The 23834-nt window shown below is 35.9% G+C and overlaps 3 protein-coding genes across 4 annotated transcripts; 1 reads left to right on the top strand and 2 right to left on the bottom strand.

Annotated features, from left to right (window-relative positions):
* Window positions 1–3022: 3022 nt before the first annotated feature.
* Window positions 3023–4573, top strand: LOC118484006 (pentatricopeptide repeat-containing protein At5g66520-like). The gene has a single exon (XM_035979864.1). The coding sequence runs from the start codon at window positions 3023–3025 to the stop codon at window positions 4571–4573; it is 1551 nt and encodes a 516-aa protein (XP_035835757.1).
* A 1060-nt stretch (window positions 4574–5633) lies between these two features.
* Window positions 5634–10304, bottom strand: LOC110912312 (actin-related protein 8). Of its 2 annotated transcripts, XM_022156999.2 has the most exons (9): window positions 9898–10304; window positions 9545–9737; window positions 9340–9374; window positions 7644–8129; window positions 7002–7144; window positions 6623–6738; window positions 6274–6407; window positions 6064–6182; window positions 5634–5979 (listed from the first exon to the last, which is right to left on the bottom strand). In XM_022156999.2, exons 5-9 carry the CDS (start codon window positions 7056–7058, stop codon window positions 5902–5904), a joined length of 504 nt encoding a protein of 167 aa, XP_022012691.1. In that variant the 5' UTR covers window positions 7059–7144; window positions 7644–8129; window positions 9340–9374; window positions 9545–9737; window positions 9898–10304; the 3' UTR covers window positions 5634–5901. The 2 variants fall into 2 exon arrangements, with proteins under 2 accessions (XP_022012691.1, XP_022012694.1); XM_022157002.2 differs by lacking the exons at window positions 7644–8129; window positions 9340–9374; window positions 9545–9737; window positions 9898–10304 and having other exon boundaries at window positions 6623–6825; window positions 7002–7628.
* A 906-nt stretch (window positions 10305–11210) lies between these two features.
* Window positions 11211–16060, bottom strand: LOC110914112 (kinesin-like protein KIN-5C). The gene is made up of 8 exons (XM_035979377.1): window positions 15940–16060; window positions 15542–15710; window positions 14608–14689; window positions 13886–14044; window positions 13718–13801; window positions 13426–13630; window positions 12954–13055; window positions 11211–11740 (listed from the first exon to the last, which is right to left on the bottom strand). The coding sequence occupies exons 3-7, from the start codon at window positions 14635–14637 to the stop codon at window positions 13030–13032; spliced, it is 504 nt and encodes a 167-aa protein (XP_035835270.1). The 5' UTR covers window positions 14638–14689; window positions 15542–15710; window positions 15940–16060; the 3' UTR covers window positions 11211–11740; window positions 12954–13029.
* Window positions 16061–23834: the final 7774 nt, after the last annotated feature.

Genomic DNA, 23834 nt, shown 5'->3' with positions numbered 1-23834 from the left:
TCTTCATTGCAACAACCATACTTCATCTACCTCTCCTCAACTCTGACCTCTTTCTCTTTCGCCATTTAACTTCTTTTTAGTTATCGTCCCACTAGTTCTTTTTAATGGCTAAACTTGTATATCATAGTCTTAAACTTTATCTAATTTATCAACATCATTGGGTATTTTCAAATGGATTTATCCCACTAGTATATATAAGTAATGTATTTTTTTCATCTGATCTTTTTGATATTAAAACTTGTGAGATGATCTCGTGACATCCTTTTAGCTTCTATAAATCAATTATTTAACTTCTTTTTAATTATTTTCTTATATAGTTCTTACTGACCGTATAAGTCAGCAAACCTTTATACCCTTATTAATCAAGAAGTTGATAAAACAATTTTATTAATTAAAAATAATCTTAACACTCTAAAAAATAAAAAAAAGAAATCAGATCAATAAAATAAAAAGGCTTTATACTTTTATGAATCAAAGTGTTGACTAAAAATTTTGGTGGCTTAATGGGCTGAATTTAAATAAAAGTGAAAAATAAGTATATACATTTATTTCTTGGACTGATAATAAAGATGGGCCGGCCATGACAATGTATGTGATGAGAAAAAAGAAAAAAAGAAACAAACCTCAACTGAATTATATTATATTATATATATATAGTTAACGAAGTATGATGAATAGTAACTTTATTTTTAAAATAATATATAGCTTTTTATTATTTATTTATTTAATATATTATAATAGTTTATTATTATAATTTACTATTAATAACATATTTTTCCTTTTTTCCCTTTTATAAAACCCTATATTTCCTTTACCATTTTTTTAATAATTCCTTTTTCTTTTTTTAGAACATATATTAATTTATTAAATAATTTTTTACTTCGTTAATAATTTACGTGTATAACTTTTTTTCTAAAAACTTAAATACGTAGTTGTGCTTGATTTTTTCACTCGACATTCCGTTATAAGTTTTGTTAAAAACGAAGTTGTACTCAAAATAAAGTATTTATTTGGTATCATAAAACCGTACAATGATAAATTAAACCGTTCTAATGGTTTGGCTTTCTAAAAAACATGATTTATTTTCAAGTCACTTTTGTTTTACATTATCATTTGCTTGGTTTCGCCGCAATGCGCGACGTAAAAAAAACTAGTTTAGATAAATTAGGAAGTCTAATTAATGTGAGATTTGAATTTCTACGGTAGAAACGAAACGACTCCCTCCCTATTCCCCATCAATACAAACTAACCCTAATAAATCTTCTTACTTCTATAACTTATAAATAATATCATCCTCTCCTCTTCATACAACCCTCAAACGAATTTTCTGCCCATACCAAACATATTCATAATCTTTTTTTTTGCAAATTCTTTGTTGAAGTTGTTGAAGATGGGCGATGGTAACGATAAACCTACTCGATTGGTTCTGCGATGCGCCGACGACTACGGCAGGTTTCGATGTTACTTGTGTCACACGTATGCCACATCCGCCTACACTCTGTACCGTCATATGCGTCGTCACACATTATCTGATTGGCGGAACACGCTACCCAAAAAACTTGAATGCTGCACTGCCATTGTTGTCCGCCATAAGTTGCCTAATCCCATATTAGGCGATTCAGATTCAGATGACGAGGACTCTTTAGACGTGGAAGAATGTTTGATGAGTCGTGATGGTGGGGCGGTTGATTTGATGGAGGTGCTACCGGCATGGAATGTGACGGGTCGGGTGAAAAACAAAAGAGGGCGATCGGATGCGAAGAATGTTGAAGTTTTATTACCCCCAAAGAAGAAGTTGAAGGTAGCGGATGAAGGTGTATCAGACGTGATCAAGAACGATGAAGGTGTAGGTGCTAATGTGGTTTTTGATGTTGACCTCAATGAATATCCGGTAAATGAAATTGAAGATGAAGGTTGTTCGAAATCTTATGATTAGTTATATGGTAATTGTTTTTTTAGTGTGTTTATTTTTGAGGAACTAAGTTGGTCTGTAATTGAAGGGTTATTATCTGTAGTTAAATGATAATTTCTTTCAGTCTTTAGATTCTGTAAATACATTGTTGCATCCAAATATTAAATATATGCGTTCGTTCACACCGATGGTCTAATCGAATCACAACAATCATCAACTGAGTAGATGGCTTCTTTTAGTTTCCGTCTAGCCGTTTTATCATATTGCGTATCTGAACATATTAAAAACGTAACAGTAGTGAAGCAGATTCTAATATTATTTATATAAATGTCAACAAATAAAAAAATAGCATACCTCCATACTGAGTGATCGGAATTGAGACAACAGTTGGCTGTGTATATGATTTCACTTGCATCCTGCAGGTTGTAACATCAAGAAAAACTTCAGTTTTAGATAAAGTAAAAAAAAAAAAAAAAAAAAAAAAAAAAAAAAAAAAAAAAAAAAAAAAACAGATCTTTGTTAATGGGTAATGCTCGTTTCTCCATAGTTTCCACGTATGTTCGAGCTTTTTGATGTTATATCGTCAAACAAATGTATCAATTAGCCACTTGATGAAATTATTGTGTATAATCACTGCTTATTAGTATACAGTAAAAACAATATATTTACAACAAATGTGTGTAGAATGGCTCATTTTGGATTTATTGCTACGGTTTTCTTGTGTTCATAAAGATTGAAAACCGGTTCATTGAACTGTTTAAATCAAAACAAGTCTGTCGGTTTGGTTGGTTTGAAATGTATACGCTCAAGTTTACAATGTGGTTTGACAATTTTACAATTCGGTTTACAGTTTAGAACTTGAAACCAGCCGTGTAAACTAAGCAAGCCCAAACCCGACCGGCACATCCGACCCAGCTAACCCGACCGGTTTGGTTTGTAGTTTTACGAAACCGTAGTTAATGGCTCGGCGCAAAATTTTTGTTTAAATCAGCCGAACCGGACCATTCCCAAATCTTTTGTCTATTGATAATGTGGATAATGTTTGGATGGCTGTGAATGAATAGAAGACTTCACATACTCTAAGTCAAATTATCTAAGCAAGACAAAAAAATGGTGGCACAGACCATGGCTTCTTCACGTGTACCGGTCCCTGTTACGTTGCTGCAAATGTGTACCGATTTTAAGGAAATCAGGCAATTGCATGCCCGGCTGGTGGTGTCGGGGTTGATCGATAGACGGGTTAATGCAGGGAGGCTGATTGCATCCTATGTGGCATGTGGTGAAATCTATGAAGCTTTGTCTGTGTTCCACACAATACCTTATCCTGATGTGTTTGCCTATAACAACATTATCAGAGGCTTAACATTGGCTGAGTGTCCACATGATTCACTCTTACTTTACATTGAACTCTTGCAGGGGAACCTAACACCAGATAACCACACTTACACTTATGTTCTAAAAGCATGTTCCCGCGTAAAAGCCGTTTCTGAAGGGAAGCAACTGCATGCCCAGATCATTAAGGTGAGAAAGAAACCCGATGGGTACATTCACGGCTCGATGATAAACATGTATGCGAATTCAGGCGAGATGGATTGTGCGGAACGCGTTCTTGCTGAGTTTTCGGAAGATAACGTGCATGGAAAAAACTCCGTGATTACTGGTTACATGAACCGGGGCAAAGTTTATGTTGCCCGCCAAGTGTTTAATAATATGTCTACAACAGATTCTGCATCTTGGAGTGCGATGATAACAGGGTACGCTAGAAACGGTATGCATACAGAGGCTTTAGTCATGTTTCAAGAAATGACAGCTTCTAAAGTTGTAATAAACGAGCCGGCCCTTGTGAGCGCGCTATCTGCGTGCGGTCATTTGGGTGCGTTGGATCAGGGTAGATGGATACACGCTTACGTCAACAAAAATACAAATAAGATTAGCGTTAATCTCGGCACATCCATTATTGACATGTATGCGAGATGTGGGTGTGTCGAGTTTGGCTATGAAGTTTTCAAAAGTATGCCCGAGAGAGATGTCGTGACATGGGGAGTTATCATTCACGGGTTTGCAACACACGGGCTTGCCGAAAAATGCTTTCAACTTTTTGATGAAATGGTCGCTGATGGGACACAACCAAACGAAGTTATATATGTAGCCATACTCACCACTTGCTCTCATGCGGGATTAGTAGACTTGGGTCGGTTATATTTCAATCAAATGTCGAGTTTATGTAACATTAGACCATCGATTGAACACTATGGGTGCATGGTTGATCTTCTTGGTCGTGCTGGAAGGTTAGCCGAGGCAGAAGAGCTAATCTCAACAATGGTAGAAGAACCAAACGTGGTTATATGGGGTGCGTTACTCGCAGGTTGTAGAATCCATAAAGACTTTAGGTTAGGGGAATATGCTTTTCGACAACTAGTTAAGTTGGAGCCAGATTCAGGTGAGCGGTATAAGCTAGCGAGTCATTTGTTGGCAGATAGAGGTGAACGGGAACGTGCACATAAACTTAGAAAAGAAATTCAAGACAGAAATTTAGAGGTAACACAAGGGTTGAGCTTGATTGAGATTGATGGGGAAATTCATGAATTTGTTGCAAGTGACATTGATCATAAAAAATATCAAGAAATATATAGCGTGTTCCAGGGACACTCGGTCCAGTAGAGGTGGCAAAATAGATAAGAGTCATGTTTAGATTAAACGATCCGAGTTGTGTTGGATCGACCCGCAAATACATTTTAGATAACACTTATAAATGTATCGCGCGTTACTTATTAGTATAAAACAATATTATTACACAACATACATGTTGTTATGGTATAACTTCATCATCCCTTTCAAAACTTGGTATAATATCATATTTACTTGTATAGTTGGATACCCTCCTCTTTAATCTTACATTAGGATATATGAGTTTAGAGTGTCTGAAGAAAGAGAAGGTATAGCATATTAAATGAAATGGGTACATATGAAATTTAAAGTATATTGAACAGGTATATTTGATATTAATTTATTTAGTTGGATAGATATGATGGGGATGGTTCAAATGAAAACCACTTTTATTGTGAAAACTCGAAAACTAACTAAAAAAGCCTAAAAAAAACCTAAAAAACATACAATTTTTTTTTTACAATTTTTTTTAGAAAAATCGCTACTTTTTATATATGGAAAAAAATTTCAAAAAAAAAAAAAAAAAAATGGTTGTACTGCACATGTGCACTAATACGGAAAGCCTAAACCACTTAACCCACCCCCCACCGACCCCCCCCCCCCCCCCAAAACCTAAAGCCCCCCACCCCCCACCCTCCCGAAAACCTAAAACTAAACCCTAAACATAAACCCGAAAAAAACCTAACCCCCCCACCCCCACCCCCCAAAAACCTAAACCCCCCTCCCCCCCACACCTAAAAACCTAATCCTAATCCTAAACCTCCAAAAAAAACTAACCCTAAAAGCTAAACTAGACTCAAAAAGCTAATTTTAAGCATGTAATGCACATTGTAGTACATGTTATATTGCACATGTGCACTACTATAATAATAGTATTGAAAACAAGACGACACCATAAATCTTTTTTTATGTCATAAAAAATATGCTCGAATATACTTGAATGAAAGATAAGAAAATTTGTGATCTTATGGTGCCATTTTTGTTTTAAAATGATAACGTATGGAGAAATGGGAAATGTTTGAAAAGTTATATATTTTTTGTTCCAATTTTACCCCTCCTTCATTATTACCCCCCTCCTTTTTAGTGGGTTTTAGTTAGTTTTCTAGTTTTCACAATAACTAGTGGTTTTCATTTGAACCTTCCCCTAGATATGATACTATACAAGTTTTCACAGGTATATATAAAATTTTACAAGCTGGACAAATGAGGAACATAACACAACCCTGATATAACATTATTAATGGCCTAATGTTAATAGGTGATGATTGAGGACAATGACATTAAAACCTTTAGAATTTCAACGCGCGTAAAAGAACCAACTTTCACCAAAAGAAATTTCTTTTGGACTTGGGTCGGAAATCTTTTTTGTCAATGCACCAGGAACTAGGGAAGGTGCTCAACTGCGTTGAAAGGAAACGTGTGCATAGCATCAACATAAAGTGCGTGAAATTTAATAAAAATGATATGATATGGATATAACTTACATTGCTGAGAAGCTTGGCCCCATACCATGCAGAATCTGCACCATACGGGGGTGGAATAACGCGTATCCCACTAGATATCGATGGGGGAAGAAGAAGACGGAGTTCCTTATCTAATCTTTCTGCACGCGGGAAATACAAAGTTGAAAAATCTAGATACCACCCCGTCACTTTATGAATCACATGTATTTATATAAAAATATTGATTTATACCAACTAATCCTGGTAAGCACGCAGTGCCGCCAGCCAAAACAACGGTCTTGAACCAAGAATCATCAGGGGACAATCCCGCAGCATGGCATTGTTCAATGCAAAGTGCCACCGCTTGATGCAAACCCTTTGAACTCCTATGATTATTATTACAAAAATCAATTTAAAATTTTGACTATATGAAAAAGTTGTGTGCATAAGAAACAGACTTTTGAGCGATATTTTTGTTTAACCCGTTTGAGATAAAAAGTTAAAAACACAACCCAAATCAAGGGCTTTATTAGTAGAGGGGTCGAAATTGCCAGCTGTAATTGATACAGACAACGAAAGGATGGAGGAAACATGTACATACAATCCTGCAATAAGTGGTTGGAACAAAATCTCTCCTGTTAGAAAAGGTTCTTGCTTAAGAGTAAACCAACCCACAACAGGAACTTCATATGAAAAAATAGCCACATAACAAAGGTTCTGCAAGTTCATCCAACCGGATAACATTAGGCTATATGAAGAAATACCAAGACCATTTTTGTTTCCTTTTTAGTGGAATTTGTTTTCCTATAAAAAATAAAATCAGTTGTAAGTAGCACTACAAGTATTTTTTAAAACTCAGTAAATTTGGTTCATATCTAATGATAAGGAGCGAAATTTTGGTCAAATCTTGTGAAATAAGACGGTGAAAATTACACTATTAAGTTCAAGTTCACTTCAACAATTGGTGAAAAGATAGATACCTCTTTCAATGTTCTCACTGTGTATAACGAAGAAAAACGTTGATTTTGCTGTTGCATTTGCTCTCTGAGGTATCCAATAAGCTTTCAAGCTCCAGCTGACACAACTTTTATACCCACTTTGTACATTATCTTACCTTGTAAAACTGGGGACATAAAATCAGAATTTATGAAACAAAAGGGTTCAAACTGAATTCACACTTGCACAAGATTTTGTTTATAAATTCTGATATTAGTAGAACGATTAAAAGAGCGAGAGATAGCATACTTGGTACAATACATGTTTGATAAATTCTGATAAGGTCAACATAGGCATGTTTGTACCTACAACTAAACTAGTCCTCGTACAGAGCCCTCACATTTTGACTTAATTCTGTTCATGAAGAAAACAAACTTTGTTCTTGCCATACATCAAACTAGAAACAACATATAATTGCATACACTCCTGTTAATTTTCCCTTATTATACAAAAATTCCGCTTAAACTCTACACAGTAACACAACCTTTTTCTGACCCAATAGAATATAATATATCAATCAAAACTCAACACATACAAATTAACAACAATCAAGGTGAATTATACAAACCTTTTGAAAATTTGTAAAAACATATGATAATAACAATCAGAAATAGAAACTGACATACCGAAGCGGATAACCGGAGCGTAAGCTGGTTTAGTCCCAGGGATCCAACTGGTTCTGAAGGAAATAAATCCACAACAAATTACCAGAAACAATTAGCCTCCATGACTTACAAACAACTGTCAGCTTAGCTGCCTCTTTAGGTCCAAGTAATTTCAATATTTGGATAAAAATATCAATCGGAATCCGATCAAATTCACCGGTGGAGCACACGATGATCTGATCCGAATCGTACAGGTCACTTGAAACCGAATTGGATGATGAGCTGGATATTGAATTGCTGGAATTGAAACGATTTGCAGGAAATAAGACATTGTGAATCAACCAATTGAACTCTTTAAGTTCAACACATTGATTCATTTGAATTTAACCAACCACTTATATAGTCCCTACTTGGGTGTAACTGTGTAAGGGCTCGAGAGGTACTAGGAATCGGCGGCACCACTAAAAGCTCGAATGAGCCGAGCCTTAACGAGTCTGAACTATGAACCTGAAATAGAACTCGTTTAATTATCTAGTCTAAAATACAATACTCGTTTACGCTTGCAAGTCTAAAGGAACCCAAACAAAATTTTAGTCTTTTATATATATATATATACTAGGTTAGAACCCTCTGTATTACACGAGTTGAATAAATGTACTTTTATATATTAAATAATAAAAAGTTATATCTTTATGAAACTCGTATATTGTACGGGTTAAATAAATGTAATTTTATATATCAAATACTAAAAAAAGGTTATATGTTTAAAAACCATGTGTATTACACAGATTAAATAAATGTAATTTTATATACTAAATACTAAAAATGTCATATCATTTAAAAAACCCGTGTATAATCGGGTTGAATAAATCTACCAAATGATAAAAAAAATTACATCCTTAAAAACCACGTATATTACACGTGTTGAATAGATCTAAAAAAAGTTATATCTTAAAAAACCATGTGTTTTACATAGATTAAATAAATGTAATTTTGTATATTAAATACTAAAAACGTCGTATCTTTAAAAAACCCGTGTATAGTCAGTTTGAAAAATCTACCAAATAATATAAAAATATATCCTTAAAAACCCCGTGTATTACACGTATTGAATAAATCTAATTTTACATAGCAAATCATAAAAAAGTTATATCTTTAAAAACTTCATATATTACACGGGTTATATAAATGTAACTTTGTATAGTAAATAATAATAAAAAGTTAGATTTTAAAAACTCCGCGCTTTACACGAATTGAATAAATATAATTTTGTATACCAAGTAATAAAAAAGTTATATTTTTAATAAATTAGGATAACATTTAATATTAATTTATTATTTATATAATTAATATAAGATAAGTAGGGAAGAGAGGTATTTGTTTTAAAAATATATTAAATTAACAATTTAGATATGAGGATAATATTTTATTAAAGTATGATAAAATTTAATATTAATTTATTTATTTATTTAGTTAATATAAGATAAGTATATATTTGAGGATACATTCAATGAATGACACATGTCCAAAAGTTGGTTTCTTTTATTATAGTATACTAGCGGTACACCCGTCCGATGGACGCGGGTACATCGTAAACATTGAATGTAAGCCTACATTTATATGTAAAATTTGATGTGAAATTATTTAATGAATTCACGTTCGCATTATACTTAAGAATACATTAAACTTGTCGACTGATTAAGTTTAGACACACTACCGGTTTCATTTTGAACCCTCACATGAACCTTGAACCTGAAATATATAGACGATGATTTATAAAGTTAGAAAATTAGAAAATTATTCTAAAAATAATAATAATATCAAACATAAAGCAGTTAAATAAAAAAAATTACACGTACATGTACTATATTGTGCCGTATTGAACACTATTTAGGGGTGTCACAAAAAATAGTTTGAAGTACCTTTCATGCCGTCCTTGCAGAGTAGCATCTGGAGATGGTTCCAAAACAGATTTAGCCACTATATCCCTCCTTTTCTGTGATTGGTCAGGATCGGTTGCAGCCACTTTCCCAGTTTCAGAAGTTGAGTCGAGATTTTTTGGACGTTTGTGATCTCCATACGCTTGATCGACTTTTTCGGTTTGGCATGTACTTTCTAGCAAGCATGCCAAAGACTAAAAGTTAATAAAAATTTCAAATGATTAATAATTTACTGGATAAAAAAGTAAAATGTGATTTTCGTCACTCAAGTTCATTGAGACATCGTTTCACAGGTGCACTGGTTATCTCTTTATGAGAAGCAACAATAAGCACACCTTGGATCTGGGTCAACGATCTCTGCCATTTCTTGATCTCTGCCATTTCTTGATCTCGGCATCAACTCCTCTTGATGGTGGCATGGTCAATTCAGGTTCTACGGTTTCAAATTTTTAACACCTTTGAGTGTTAAGGCTAACAGACGTTAATTTTTCTGTTAAATCAGTGTAAAATGAGTAAATAATTTTTTTACAAATACCTTTATAATATATTTTGTTACAAATACTGAGTTTTATATTTTTTAGAGTTAATTACAAATATAGTCCTTGTGGTTTATTGAAAGTAACCTCTTCGAGTACTAATAGAAAGATATAAAAGGGTATTTTAGTCATTTTACACTGATTTAACAAAAAAAAAATTAATGGCAGTTAGCCTTCATACTCGAAGGTGTTACAAATCGAAAGCATAGAACTTGAATCGGTTACTAAAAAAGTTACTACTCAAAGGTGTTACGTTCAATAAACCACAAAGACTATCTGTGTAATTAACTCAAAAGTTAAAAAGGGATACCTGTAATGAAGCTGATGCATCAAATGGAGCATAAGGATGGGATTTTAGAGCAGGTTGGGTCCCATCTTCCACTGCTTGTCTAGCCAAGTCGGGAAACGTGGCTTCTAACCTAGAAACTGCCAGGGTGGCATTACTAACGACTTCACACTATATATCTTCAATACAGATGCAGAAAAAACAAACTTTTGGACGAAAGTCGCAAACAGGCCAAACCTTAGGGACAAAAATGACATTTTACTCCAAAAAATAAATAAATAAACACTCCACATATTTGCAAACAAAAGAAAGTAAGTACCTGACCATCTGATCCAGCAGAAAACACCCTTGTATGGCTAGAGCTGGCTGCTAAAGCGTTGACATCGCCTTTATGGCAAGAATGTGCTTGCAATAGAGTTCCATGTAAATTGTCCTAAAACTGAACGCTACCGCTACTATCTGCACTCACAAGGGTCCCATACCTGAAAGAAACATGTATAATACTTGAAGCTCGGCCACTCTTAGTCGATACAGGTTGCATATTATATATACACACACACACCGCCCTCACAAATGGTTACCTCAGTGCAAGTATAGACCAAACACAAAGTTGAGACATGCTACCTAAACCTCCAAGACCAACATTTATTCTGTAAACTTCATGAGACAGTTTAACATCCCAACATCTTATAAACCTGCAATTAAATTAGGGTTTAAAATATACCAATAGTTTGAAATGCAAAAAATAGTTCATACCCGTCACTACTGCCTGAGTATATCCTTTTTGCATCTGTACTCCAAGTGACGCTTAATACACGACCTGCAATGAAAGCATAATAAATGTTAAATAATTATAGATATAGAATTACAAATGTCATGATCGAAATATGAGGCAGGTATCTCACCACGGAGCTTCACGGGTAGGAAAATTTAATTTTAATTAATAGATTTATGTCGTAAAAAATAAAAATATGTTTTTACAAATGTTTTATTGAATTATGTATTATGAAAGACATAACATAAGACGCAAAACCAACAACAAATTTTATGAATATTTGAATAAATGGTTCACTCCATTCCATCTATCATCATTAAGGCACACTAAAACTACTCTAGATTTTTTCAATTATCATCATCTTATTATTAGGAAAATAAGTAAAGAACGGTTTAAAAGGACACAGTAACACTTTTGCGGATTAAAAGATTCTTCACAAGTGCTATCTATATGTAAGCGTATTTTTCTTCAACCACTTATTCCTCGACTGAGGGCGACCTCCGGAGCATTTTGAGCTTATGTAAAATTGCCATTCTTAGTTTTAAAGCTCAATTACATTCCATCTGTAAATGAAATAGCTCCTGCATTCGCCGTAGGAATACTTTAGTTAGTTCAATACAGTAAGAAAAAGAAAAATTATAACACGAATGTGTGCCCAACCTTCACAAGAAATAAATGCAAATTTCATACTTCTTTTGCCACGAACATACATCTAGCCTTATGATCATATCATCTAACATATTAAATTCTCACTCACTTGTTGATAAATCTCCAATAGGCAATAGTAACTAACAAAAAATTACATTGCCTTCCATTTTCAACATGAATTCTTGTTTTTTAAGGATTCATAACTTGGAAATTTAATACAATTCATATACCACTAATTAATAATAATTTAACATTATAATAGATATAATTCGGATACATATAAAAACGCTGACATGTTTTGATCTTAAACATATCGAGCAATAGTTTTCCAGTTTTGCATTAGGAAATGACCCGTTGTAAAATGCTTCAACTACATATATATGAATTGAGAGTCTTAGCTTGTTTGTAGCAATAGTTGCCGCATCCCTTCCCATATGAAAGTATACGATCTCAACTCAATAAACACATCCAATTAAAAATGATTAATTTATAAGAATAACTAACAATAAAAAAATAAAATACCTTCTAAACAAAATAATCCCATGGGGAGTACACCTACCAACTTAAGGCTCCCCCATCATTTTTATCTAATTTGGCTTGTATTTGTGCATGGGTTATTCACATTCCAAACATTGACAAAAATAATGGTATATTAAACGAACCTTCACTGCTCCTAAATTGTCAACTTCAACAGTTACAACTTGTAAATTTAACTGCTCCTTTTGTAAATTTAAACAAACCTTCACTGCTCCTTTTGTAAATTTAGCTCGTATATGGAAGAATTACGCTCCTTTTTTTCAAATCTATCTATATTTATCCGCTATTTATCCCAAAAAAGGAAAAAAAAACTAAATCCGCTATTTTCACGCTATTTAGGCGCTAAACATGGCATAGCGGGAAACTCCCATTTCGCTACGCTATTCGCTATAGCGAGCGTTATGCTCGCTATTAACAGCTATGCCCCAAACTAGTCAAGTTGGCAGTCACCCTTAAAGAATTAAACTCATGATCATGCTGATCGTTACTATCTAACGCGCTGCTGCAACATTCATTGTTATATTTTACCGTTACTTGTTTGCATCATACTATGATTAATATTAGAATAAGTGCAAAAACCACAAAGCTACACTAAATAAGATAACTAACCTGATAAGGGTGTCCACTGTTGTGAGATGTTGTTTTCCCATTTCAATCACCGAGTCATGTGTTGTTTTTGAATGGTTTAGAGCCGATTCAGTAGCATCAACACTGAATGAAAGAGCCACAATTTAAATGTAGGATAATTAACCAAAGGAGATTGCAACTTAAAAACTATGCAGTTAATGCGGTAAAATATCAGATATCGGTCAAGGACCGATACTTGAGATATCAGTAATTTTAATATCATGCAGAATTTATATATATAGCAATTTAGCACTAACAATTCAGTGATATATCAGTCAAATATCGGTGATATATTGGTTATATTGGTCAGATATTGGTCAACATGGCCAATAATATGGATTGATCAAGTATTGGTCGATATCGCCAATAATATCGATACTGATATTCTGACCAATATTTGACAGCGATGTATTCCCGATATTAACTGCATATCTTAAAAACAACATTTGCTTACGTTTTTGTAACACCGACTCGAAACAACAGTGTTTTGCAGCAGCAAAAACTGCATTCTCTTTAGCATCGTTTTCCGCTTGCATATAGAAATCGTGCCATTTTCTTTTGGCATTCGATGTGATTCTGTCAACAGATGACACGTGTTGTTCCAAAACCTTCTTGCCTCCTGCAGTCGTTTCTCTGATAGTTGCGAGCCGAGCATCCACCTGTACATTCACGACTCAACAATCAATCTTTCTTCAACTAAAAGAAAACAAAACAAAACAAAACAAAAGGCATTACAAAAAACAAACCATCTCTTTTTGATGACAAATATGGTTCGAGACCAAACTTGTAACTTCAGCGATGAGTTTTTGTGCATCCGATTTTGAGTGTTCCTGAAAATACAATATAGAATGTAATGATATAATGATTGTTTTTAACTTTTCATAAACTTGTAGTTAACATTATCCATTATTTACCTCGTATGCCTTCTTAAATTCATCAATGTTGTTTGTTTGTTTCCCATCAACTTGAACAGCGTGACTCGCTAGCTCTTTCGATTCTTTCATCAGCATATCGAAGAATTCGTTAATGTACTTGGATATATCAACTGTATGTTCAACACTGACACTAAATCTCTGAAAAATTCAAAATCCAGAAAAGAAAAAAATATTAGTAGGTTATTTTAAACAATGGTGTCCTGTATAATTAGGGGTGTGCACGATTCGGTTCTATTTGGTTATTAACATTAACCGAAACCGAAACCATAACCAAAGTCATCGGTTAATCTATTTCATTAACCATTCGATTTTCGGTTAATCATCAGGTATGTGAAAAGTTTCACGTATTTCTTCAGGAGTTTTTCAAGTAGTTTTAGTCCAAATAGTTTTTTTTCTTGCCATTTTAGTCCAAATAGTTTTGTTTTCTGTCATTTTAGTCGCTGACTTTTGTCATTTTTTTCCATTTTCATCGACCACCACCACCACCTCCCACCACCTACCCCCATCACAACCTTCTATTTGGACTAAATTGGCAATTTTAGTCAAACCTCAGGGACTAAAATGACAATTTACTCTATAAAAGTTATTTCATGACATACGAGAAGATCTCAACATTGATACGAGATAACATGTTTAATTACGGGTCTATAAAAGTTGTTTGAATTTAATTTATAAATCAAGAAGAAAAGTGAATATGATACCTCGGGTTTAATCACATCCAGTTCTAACATTATGCCAGGATGATAAATACTTAAATAAGAATGATGCACGAGTTAATTTAACCTGTAATCGAGATTTAAAACAACAAATATTAGTGATAAGTGATCTTTATATATTAACAAACCTTCTGCTAGTCCACTGAATATTGCCAGTAATTGTTCCACAAATTAAATTAGCAAATTACTGATACAATAAAAAACATTTTTGTAGGTTTAGTTTCAAATTATCAAATGCAGCCATGATCTCATATTTTCAAACATTTGTTAAATAAATGCATCCTAATATATAATCGTTATTAAAAAAAGCCTAGAACCTGGAAAATTAGAGCATTATTGGAAAAAGAGGAAAAAGCCCAAAAGTATGGTTTCCTTTTTGCACTTATATTTCCACAATTCTCGCTCATACATCAAAAGTAGCTTTCTTTTGGCAACTTTGCATGAACAATAGTTAGCTTGAATCTAAGAATATAATTCTGTACTTTAAGCCCGATTTACAATTATATTCACAGTTTCACACACATAACTAATATGGGAAAGCTTGACCATAACCAATCAAGCATTACACAAATGAACAGAGAACCCTAATTCAAAAGCCATTTCGTTCCATTTCAATCATTAGACATGAAAGTATTAAGAAAAGTAATAACTGAAAAAATCCGCACAGATATATTCCTTCTTATGAATAAGAACTACAAGGTAACTGTAACATTTAACAAATCAAATACAATCATCTGAGCCAAAAACTATCATCAACAAAGTTTACAACCTTCCCCACCCTAACCAAACCAAGAAACAAATGAAAAAAGAACTACATTTTATAAACTTAGTTATCGGTAGGCTACTAAACACAGAGCAAACCGTAGGGCAACTCCATCATGCACATACTATAAGAACCTCCATTAAGATCAACATTTACCGAATATATGTTCAAGCTGATCATACTGTTGCTTAATCCTCCTCTGAGTCGCACTCGAAGCCGAAGTAAACGGACACAAACACACTACATCCTCATTCTTCTTCACTCTTCCATTTCCTCCAACCAAATCCTCTGTTACGAATCCGAAGCACATCTCCAACCACAAAACCTTCAAACCGAAATTAGGGTTTCAGAAACCAAAAAATTGAACAAATTACAGATATATATACAGATAAACAGATCAAATTCGAGAAATTAAGCTGTAGAAACTTATATTACACGCTTGAATTTAGAGAATTTGAGCTTACTGAAACCCTAAAATCTCGAATTAAAATTAGCCCTAAATTTGGACAGTATTAAAATTAGCCCTAAATTTATATAGATGGAAACAAATTTACCCTAATGTAAGGAGTCATGGTCGAAGATCTGAACTGCCCTCAAAACCATCTTCATCGATTAAGCTACCATGAAGCTTTGTCCTCAACGTGTCCATCTTCATCGATGAAAGATCTGGATGATATATATATATATATATATATATATATATATATATATATATATATATATATATATAAGAGATGGATTGAATTTTGAAAGTGGAGAAGGGATTTAAAGAGAGAGAGGGCTTTAAAGAATGGTTTGAATTTTGAAATTTTGAAAGTGGAGCCAAATTATGTATTACTAATTAATAGAATATATTAACAATTTAATTGTTATTTATGACATCAGAAGAACCTACGTGGCATAGCTGGATAGTTGACACGTATGCAAACTGACATCAGCTCTACTTCTCCTTTAATATATAGTAAGATAGAATATAAATATATATTTATATTTATATAATGATAATGATGATTATAACTTAATCCTAAAAAGTCCATGTCGGTTTCTGATGTGCACAAAATGCAACATATAAATTGTTTTGGCCAAAAATTACCGAAGTAATTGTTATGGGTGAAATTCTGAGCCCATATCCTGATTTTGTATCTTGATTTTTTATTAGTTGTATATGATCAGGATACCAGATCAGGATACCGGATCAGGATACCGTATCAGGATACCGGGCCAGGATATTGGTAATATCCTAAGGCAGTATCTTGACTATTACTAACGATTGGCTTGTAAAATGTTGGTTGCAAGGTACCAACGTTAAAAGACTTGATCCACCTGAAGATTCGCTCAAGGTGGTTGAAAAATGGACGTTGATGGTGGAAGAATGGGTCTTGTAACGGTCAGAAAGGCATATTCCGCGAGAATATCGGATGTTGGTCAATGTTATTGACATTGTAACGGTTATATGAGCTGAAGACCCGGTTTTATAGTCAATAAGCACGTGGAAAACAAGTTGAAAGAGTCCCCCAACGTTCAGAATGGAATATTCCCAGCATCCCGGAATAATAGGAGAGTTAGTTTGTTTTTTGTAACTATATAAAGGGGTGATCGGATCATAGGTAGACACGACTTTTCACACACTTTCACTCACACTCTTTGCTCTCTAGCTACTAGCAACCACTACACACAAACACTTGTACTCAAATCTCATTGTAACACTTAGTTGATCCGTATCATATCCTGCACTGTATCCTGAAGTTTGAAGCAATAAGAAGAACTAGGCAGCTGCGATTGTCAGCTCCTGAGGTTTTATGCCGGCGATCTAGATTGATCAAGGGCTTTCCTCGTACATCTCGTGTCAATCCCTTTACTTTTGCTCATTGTTTGATCACAGATACGGCTCTATATCCTGAGCCGTATCCTGAAACTGTTTTTGCAAATAACTCAATTAACATATTTTTGAACACATTCTCTTAGCACACTACCTCACTTAACTAATTTGATCACTTAATTGCTTCGGTAATTTTTGACCAAAACAATTTGGTGCCCACCGTGGGGCAAGTGGTGCTATTTCTACTAAAAACTTTTGCAAAATCGTTACTTGGTTTTCTATTTTTCAAAACTTTTTGCTACATTATTTTCAATGGCCTCGAGATCAAACATGAGCTCTTCCACCATGTCAGCTACAACCTCTGCAACAACTGGTTTGGTGCTTCCTCCTCCTCCACAAGTTCAAGCTCCTTAAAGAGAAATGAAAGCCAAATATCCTGAGACACTCCTTCCGTTCAGAATGTCAACAGATCTGGTGTTCCAGGGAGAACTCCTGTTATGGTTTCTAATCATAAAATTTTAACTTTGTTTGGTGATATACAGGATCAAATGAAGAAACAACAGGAGACTAACCAAGTCATAATGAAGGAAATACAACTCTTGAAGTCCAACTCCAAGAGACCTGCTGAGGATACTGATACCCATCTGCAGGCCAGGATGTTGAACTTTAGTTCAGCAGTATATACTGAGGATAATCAGGGCAATATCATACCGAGTCATTCTCAGAGCAATATTCCGGAGATACCCTTAACGGCTAGAATGTCGACTGTGAGGGATCCAGGATATGCTCCAGGATACGCTCCAGGATATGGCTAGAATCGCCAAAATGGTAACTTGTCCGTTAACACCAGTATCCTTGTTACTAATAATCGTGGATCATTGCAGGATACAGGTGTGACATCAGCGATAACCAGAGAGCTTCAAAAGTTGAAGGATATGATATCAAGTGTGCCTGGGATAGTGCATCCTATACCGGAAGTATCCCGGGATAGTCACAACATATCCCGCTTTGCTCACCCCATTTGTGATGCAGAAATCCCAAAGAGATTCCAGACTCCCAACGTGAAGCCGTATGATGGGACCACGGATCCTGAGGAGCATATTGCCCAGTATAGGGAATGGATGGAAATCAATCCTATCCCTCCAGATCTCAAGGAAGCATGCTTATGCAAGGGATTCGGTTCTACCTTGACAGGATCAGCCTTAAAATGGCTGTTAAACGTTCCTCCTCACTCAATTACTTCTTTTGCTCATTTGGTTAACTTATTTAATAGTCAATTTTCTTGCAGCCAGAGTTTTGAGAAATTAACCAGTGACCTTTACAGGATAACTCAAGGACCTTAGGAATCCTTGAGGGATTATGTGAACAAGTTCAGTCGAGAATCCTTGGACATCCCGCATCTTGATGTTGCAACGGCTGTGCAAGCTTTTAAGATGGGGTTACAAAAGGATTCTCAGTTTTATCAGGATCTTGTAATGAATCCCTGCAGGAATCTCGACGAAGCTCGTAACATGCTTTGAGATATATCCGTTTGGAAGATGACAAGAAGATGCAAGAGAGGATGAATTCTACCTCAACCTACGAATCAACCAACAGGAAATCAGAATCCTCATATAAGCCATATCGCTACAAGCATATGGCAGAAATGATAACAAGAGAGTGAATACTGTTGAAGACGAGGATCCTGAAGAATATCCTGAATTATCTGAATATTGTTTTTCTGTTAATATACCTGAACTAATGTGTGCTATGCAGGGTGTGGGAGATAAAGCCAGGTGGCCTCGGAAGAATCAACAAAAAGCTGATTGGAAGGATAAATCCAAATGGTGTGCCTTCCATGAGGATTTCAGACATGTTACTAAGGATTGCATTGCCCTGAGGAAAGAAATAAGCTACCCACTAAGCAAAGGATATCTGAAGGACTTGCTGGGAAGAAAGAAAAATAAAGGGCAGGATCCCGAGAAGGATCCTGAACGAGCAGCATCACCCCCAGTAGATGCCAAGATAATTAACTTTATTTCAGGAGGATCCGACATTTGTGGGACTTCGTATTCGGCGGCTAAGAGACATGCAAAGGAAGCCAAGAGTGAAAGGGGAGACAAACCAGTCAGGATGACTACCCTCACAACTGATAAAGTGATCAATTTCGATAGTGATGACAGGGATACTGTCCAGGATCCTCACCATGATGCTTTGATAATAACATTATATGTGGCTAACCATTTTGTACGCAGGATATTGGTTGATAATGGCAGCTCCGTGAACATAATCCAACTAGAGACTTTGAAGAGGATGAATGTATCTCCAATGGATATCACTTCAAAGTCCACCATGCTTGTTGGGTTCAGTGGATAGGTTAGGAACACAGTGGGAGAGATAAAGTTACCAGTATATGTTGAAGGAGTCAACTCGATACAACGTTTCTGTGTGATGGATTCTCTATCCTGCTATAACATCATACTGGGAAGACTATGGATTCACGATATGAAGGCTGTCCCATCAACATATCACCAATGCATCAAGATCCCTACCCCTTGGGGAGTTGTCAAAGTCGATAGTGATCAGCAGGAGGCGAAAGAATGTGACTCATCCTCGATGAAATCCTCGACCAGACCTAGTGCAGCATAGCAATTAAAGATGCGGGCCCAGGATATCGTGGAAGATCCGGAGCAGGATGTGAAGAAAATTATCCTGGATCAGGATAATCCTGATATCTCGGTGCTCGTAGGAACCAATATCCCTCAGGATATTGAAGAGTAGTTAATTAACTTTTTGAAATGCAGGATGTCAACGTTTGCATGGAAGCATGAGGATATGACAGGTATATCCAAAGATATTATCACTCACAAGCTTGGAATTAACAGGTTGTTCAAGCTCGTTCAACAAAAGAGAAGGAAGTTTGCTCCTGAACGGAACATAATTATTCAAGAAGAGGTTGAAAGACTATTGAAATCCAAGATGATCAGAGAAGGCAAGTTTCCCAAATGCCTGGCAAATGTGGTAGTGGTTCAAAAGAAGAATGGGAAATGGAGAGTTTGTGTAGATTACCCAGACTTGAATAAGGCTTGTCCTAAAGACCCATTTCCTCTTCCTCACATCGACTCAATGGTGGATGCTACCGCTGGGCACGAGATGTTAACCTTCATGGATGCATCCTCAGGATTTCAGCAAATTCAAATGGAACCTCCTGACCAGGAGGATACTGCCTTCAAGATACCAACATGTATTTATTGTTATACGGCTATGCCTTTTGGTTTGAAAAATGCAGGTGCAACATACCAGAGATTGGTAAATATGATGTTTAAAGACAAGCTGGGGGACACCATGGAGGTATATATTGACGATATGGTGGTGAAATCTAAAAAGGCTAAGGATCACCTCCAGGATATCGAGGGAGCATTTGATATCTTGGATCAGTATAACATGAAGCTGAATCCTGCCAAGTGCCATTTCGGAGTGGGGGCAGGAAAGTTTTTAGGATACATGGTGACCAAAAGAGGGATAGAGGCAAGCCCGGAGCAGATTAAAGCTATCCTGGATATAAGATCACCCTCGAATATGAAGGATGTTCAACAGTTAACAGGCCGAGTAGCAGCATTGAACAGATTTATTTCAAGATCCTCGGAAAAATGTAAGGAATTCTATGATATCCTCAAGAAGAATAAGAAGTTCGAATGGGGGGCAAAGCATGAAGCAGCCTTGCAGGATTTGAAGCGATATCTCTCGACTGCACCTCTATTGATGAAGCCTGAAAATGGTGAACCACTATCCCTATACCTCGCTGTATCAGGGAATGCTGTAAGTGCCGTTCTTATAAAAGACCATGAAGGTCAGCAATATCCTGTCTATTATGTGAGTAAAAGTTTATTAGATGCTGAAACTAGATATTCTCATCTAGAAAAAAATGATATTAGCCCTAGTTATGGCATCGGCTAAGCTTAGACATTATGTTGAAACGCATAGGATTCATGTTAAAACTAATTATCCTGTTAAAAATGTGCTTAGGAAACCAGAGATGTCCGGTAGGATGGCTAAGTGGTCAGTGAAGTTGAGTGCTTATGACTTAGTATATGAACCTAGGAATGCCATAAAGTCTCAGGCTTTAGCTGACTTTGTGGCTGATTTCAGTAGTGACATTCAGGATGAGGTAGACCTAGAAGTCCAACAATTAGGAGAATCTTCAGAATCCCGGACATTATATACTAATGGTGCATCTAATGTAAGAGGTGTAGGTTTAGGTATACTACTAAAATCGCCACAGGGGACATAATACCCCAGGCTATTAGGTGTGAATTTTCTGCTACCAATAATGAAGCTGAGTATGAAGCTCTGATAGCAGGATTAGAATTGGCTAGAAATATGAATATTAGATGTTTACAAGTATATGTTGATTCCCTGTTGATTACTAATCATTTTAATGGATCCTATGCAGTCAAGGGTGAGAAATTAATCGAATACCTCGATATTCTCAAAAAATTAGCAGGATATTTCGATGCTTTACACTTGAACAGGTACCAAGGGAGGATAATGCTGAAGCAGATGCCTTAGCAAACCTGGGATCATCGATCAGGATACCAGACGGGACCCAAATACCAATATTACATATCTTGTATCTTGCAACGAATCCTCAGGATAAATAAGTAGCAGGTATTCAGGATCCTAGAGCAGAGTATCTTGAAAAGGATCCTAAATCCTGGATGACTCCAATCATGAGATATCTCAAGGAAGGACATATCCCCGGAGATGAAAATCCTAAGGCATTTAGGATGAAGGTATCACGATTCACTATTATAAACAATGTTTTATACAAGAAATCTCTTGCAGGACCGTATTTGAGGTGCTTGGAGGGTCCTGAAGCCATGGAAGTGCTTCAGGATATACATGAAGGGGATTGTGGTAACCATACTGGGGGCAGATCTTTATTCTCAAAAGTGTTGAGAACAGGATACTATTGGCCGACAATGAAGAAATATGCTGCAGAATACGCTCGAAGATGTGATGCATGTCAGAGGCATAGCAACATACTACATCAACCAGCTGAACCACTATATCCTATAGCATCCCCTTGGCCGTTCATGAAATGGGGGATGGATATAGTAAGGAAGTTACCGAAAGCTCCGGGAGGAAAAGTCTTTATGCTGGCAATGACGGATTATTTCTCTAAGTGTGTTGAAGCTGAAGCATTTGTCCAAGTTAGAGACTAAGAAGTAGTATCCTTCATAAAGAGGAATATCCTGACCAGGTTTGGGGTACCGGCTGAAATCATCTGTGATAATAGGTCTCAGTTTATAAGCAAGAGGACTACTGACTTTTGCAAGAGTTGGGGAATCAAAATGATCACGTCTACCCCGGTGCATCCTCAAGCGAATGGACAGGCAGAATCCTCAAACAAGATAATTGTCAATAACTTAAAGAAGAGACTTGGAGCCAAAAAAGGAAGATGGGCAGACGAATTACCCTTTGTTTTGTGGGCTGATAGGACAACGGTAAAGAATACGACAGGCCAAACCCCATTTTCCTTGGTATTTGGAGCAGAAGCAATGATTCCAACGGAAATGGCGATACCTACTGCAAGATCTATCCTACAGGATCCTGAACAGAATCCTGAAGCCATATTTCAAGAATTAGATACTGTGGATGGAACAAGGGATGCAGCAAAGCTAAGGATGGCAACATACCAACAGAGGATATCCGGAGCATACAACAAGAATATAAGAACTAGGAGGTTTCAAGTCGGAGATTGGGTGTTAAGAAAAGCTTTTCAGAATACTATGAATCCTGCTGATGTAAAATTGGCTCCAAAGTGGGAAGGACCCTATGAGATTGAATCCGAATCAGGAAAAAAGGAGCATACCGACTCAAGAATATGGAGGGGGATATGCTACCAAAATCCTGGAATGCTATACATCTAAAGCTCTATTTCATGTGAGTTTGGAATTTAATTTCTTACTCAGGATGGTATGAATTCTATCTCTTTTAATATGTTTAATATTATTTACTCTTTTGAACTGATTACTGACTTAAGCATCGGAGGGGTGTTAGCCAAGCTAACACCCACCTTAGTTTAAGGATGTTTTGCAGGATATGCTTCAGGATATACCTCCAGGATATACACTCGGGATAATTCGGAAGATTAGAGGATTGGCCCCCTCTCTCACGTTTAAGGGATCCTGATCCCTTCACAGGTTTAAAGGTATTCACCTTTCTCACAAATTGGGTTTAAACACCCTGCCTGGAGCGCAAGTTATCCAGGGATAGTTCAAGGTGGCGGGACCAGTTCATGTAAAAGTGGCTGACAATTTCGTTACTGTTGGCTATACCCTGGATCCTTAAGGTATATGAGGATTGATCACCCTCTCTCGCGAAAGGGTATTTTCATACTCTCTAAGGTTTAAAGGTTTTCACCTTTCTAAGTCTTGGAGTTTATACACTCCCGCCTGTAGCGCACGAAAACAAGAGTGTTTTCACACTCTTCTAAGGTATAAAGGTTTTCACCTTTCTAAGTTTCGGGGTTTCCACACCCTCGCCTGTAGCGCACGAAACGTGGGTAAAATCCCCGGTAAAACTCAAAGACTTAAAGGTTTTCACCTTTTCAAGTCTTGAGGTTCTTATACTCCAGCTTAAATGCCT

The sequence above is a fragment of the Helianthus annuus genome, chromosome 11 (assembly GCF_002127325.2).
Source record: "Helianthus annuus cultivar XRQ/B chromosome 11, HanXRQr2.0-SUNRISE, whole genome shotgun sequence".
NCBI lineage: Eukaryota > Viridiplantae > Streptophyta > Magnoliopsida > Asterales > Asteraceae > Helianthus > Helianthus annuus.
This window is presented reverse-complemented; position numbering and strand designations above follow the sequence as displayed.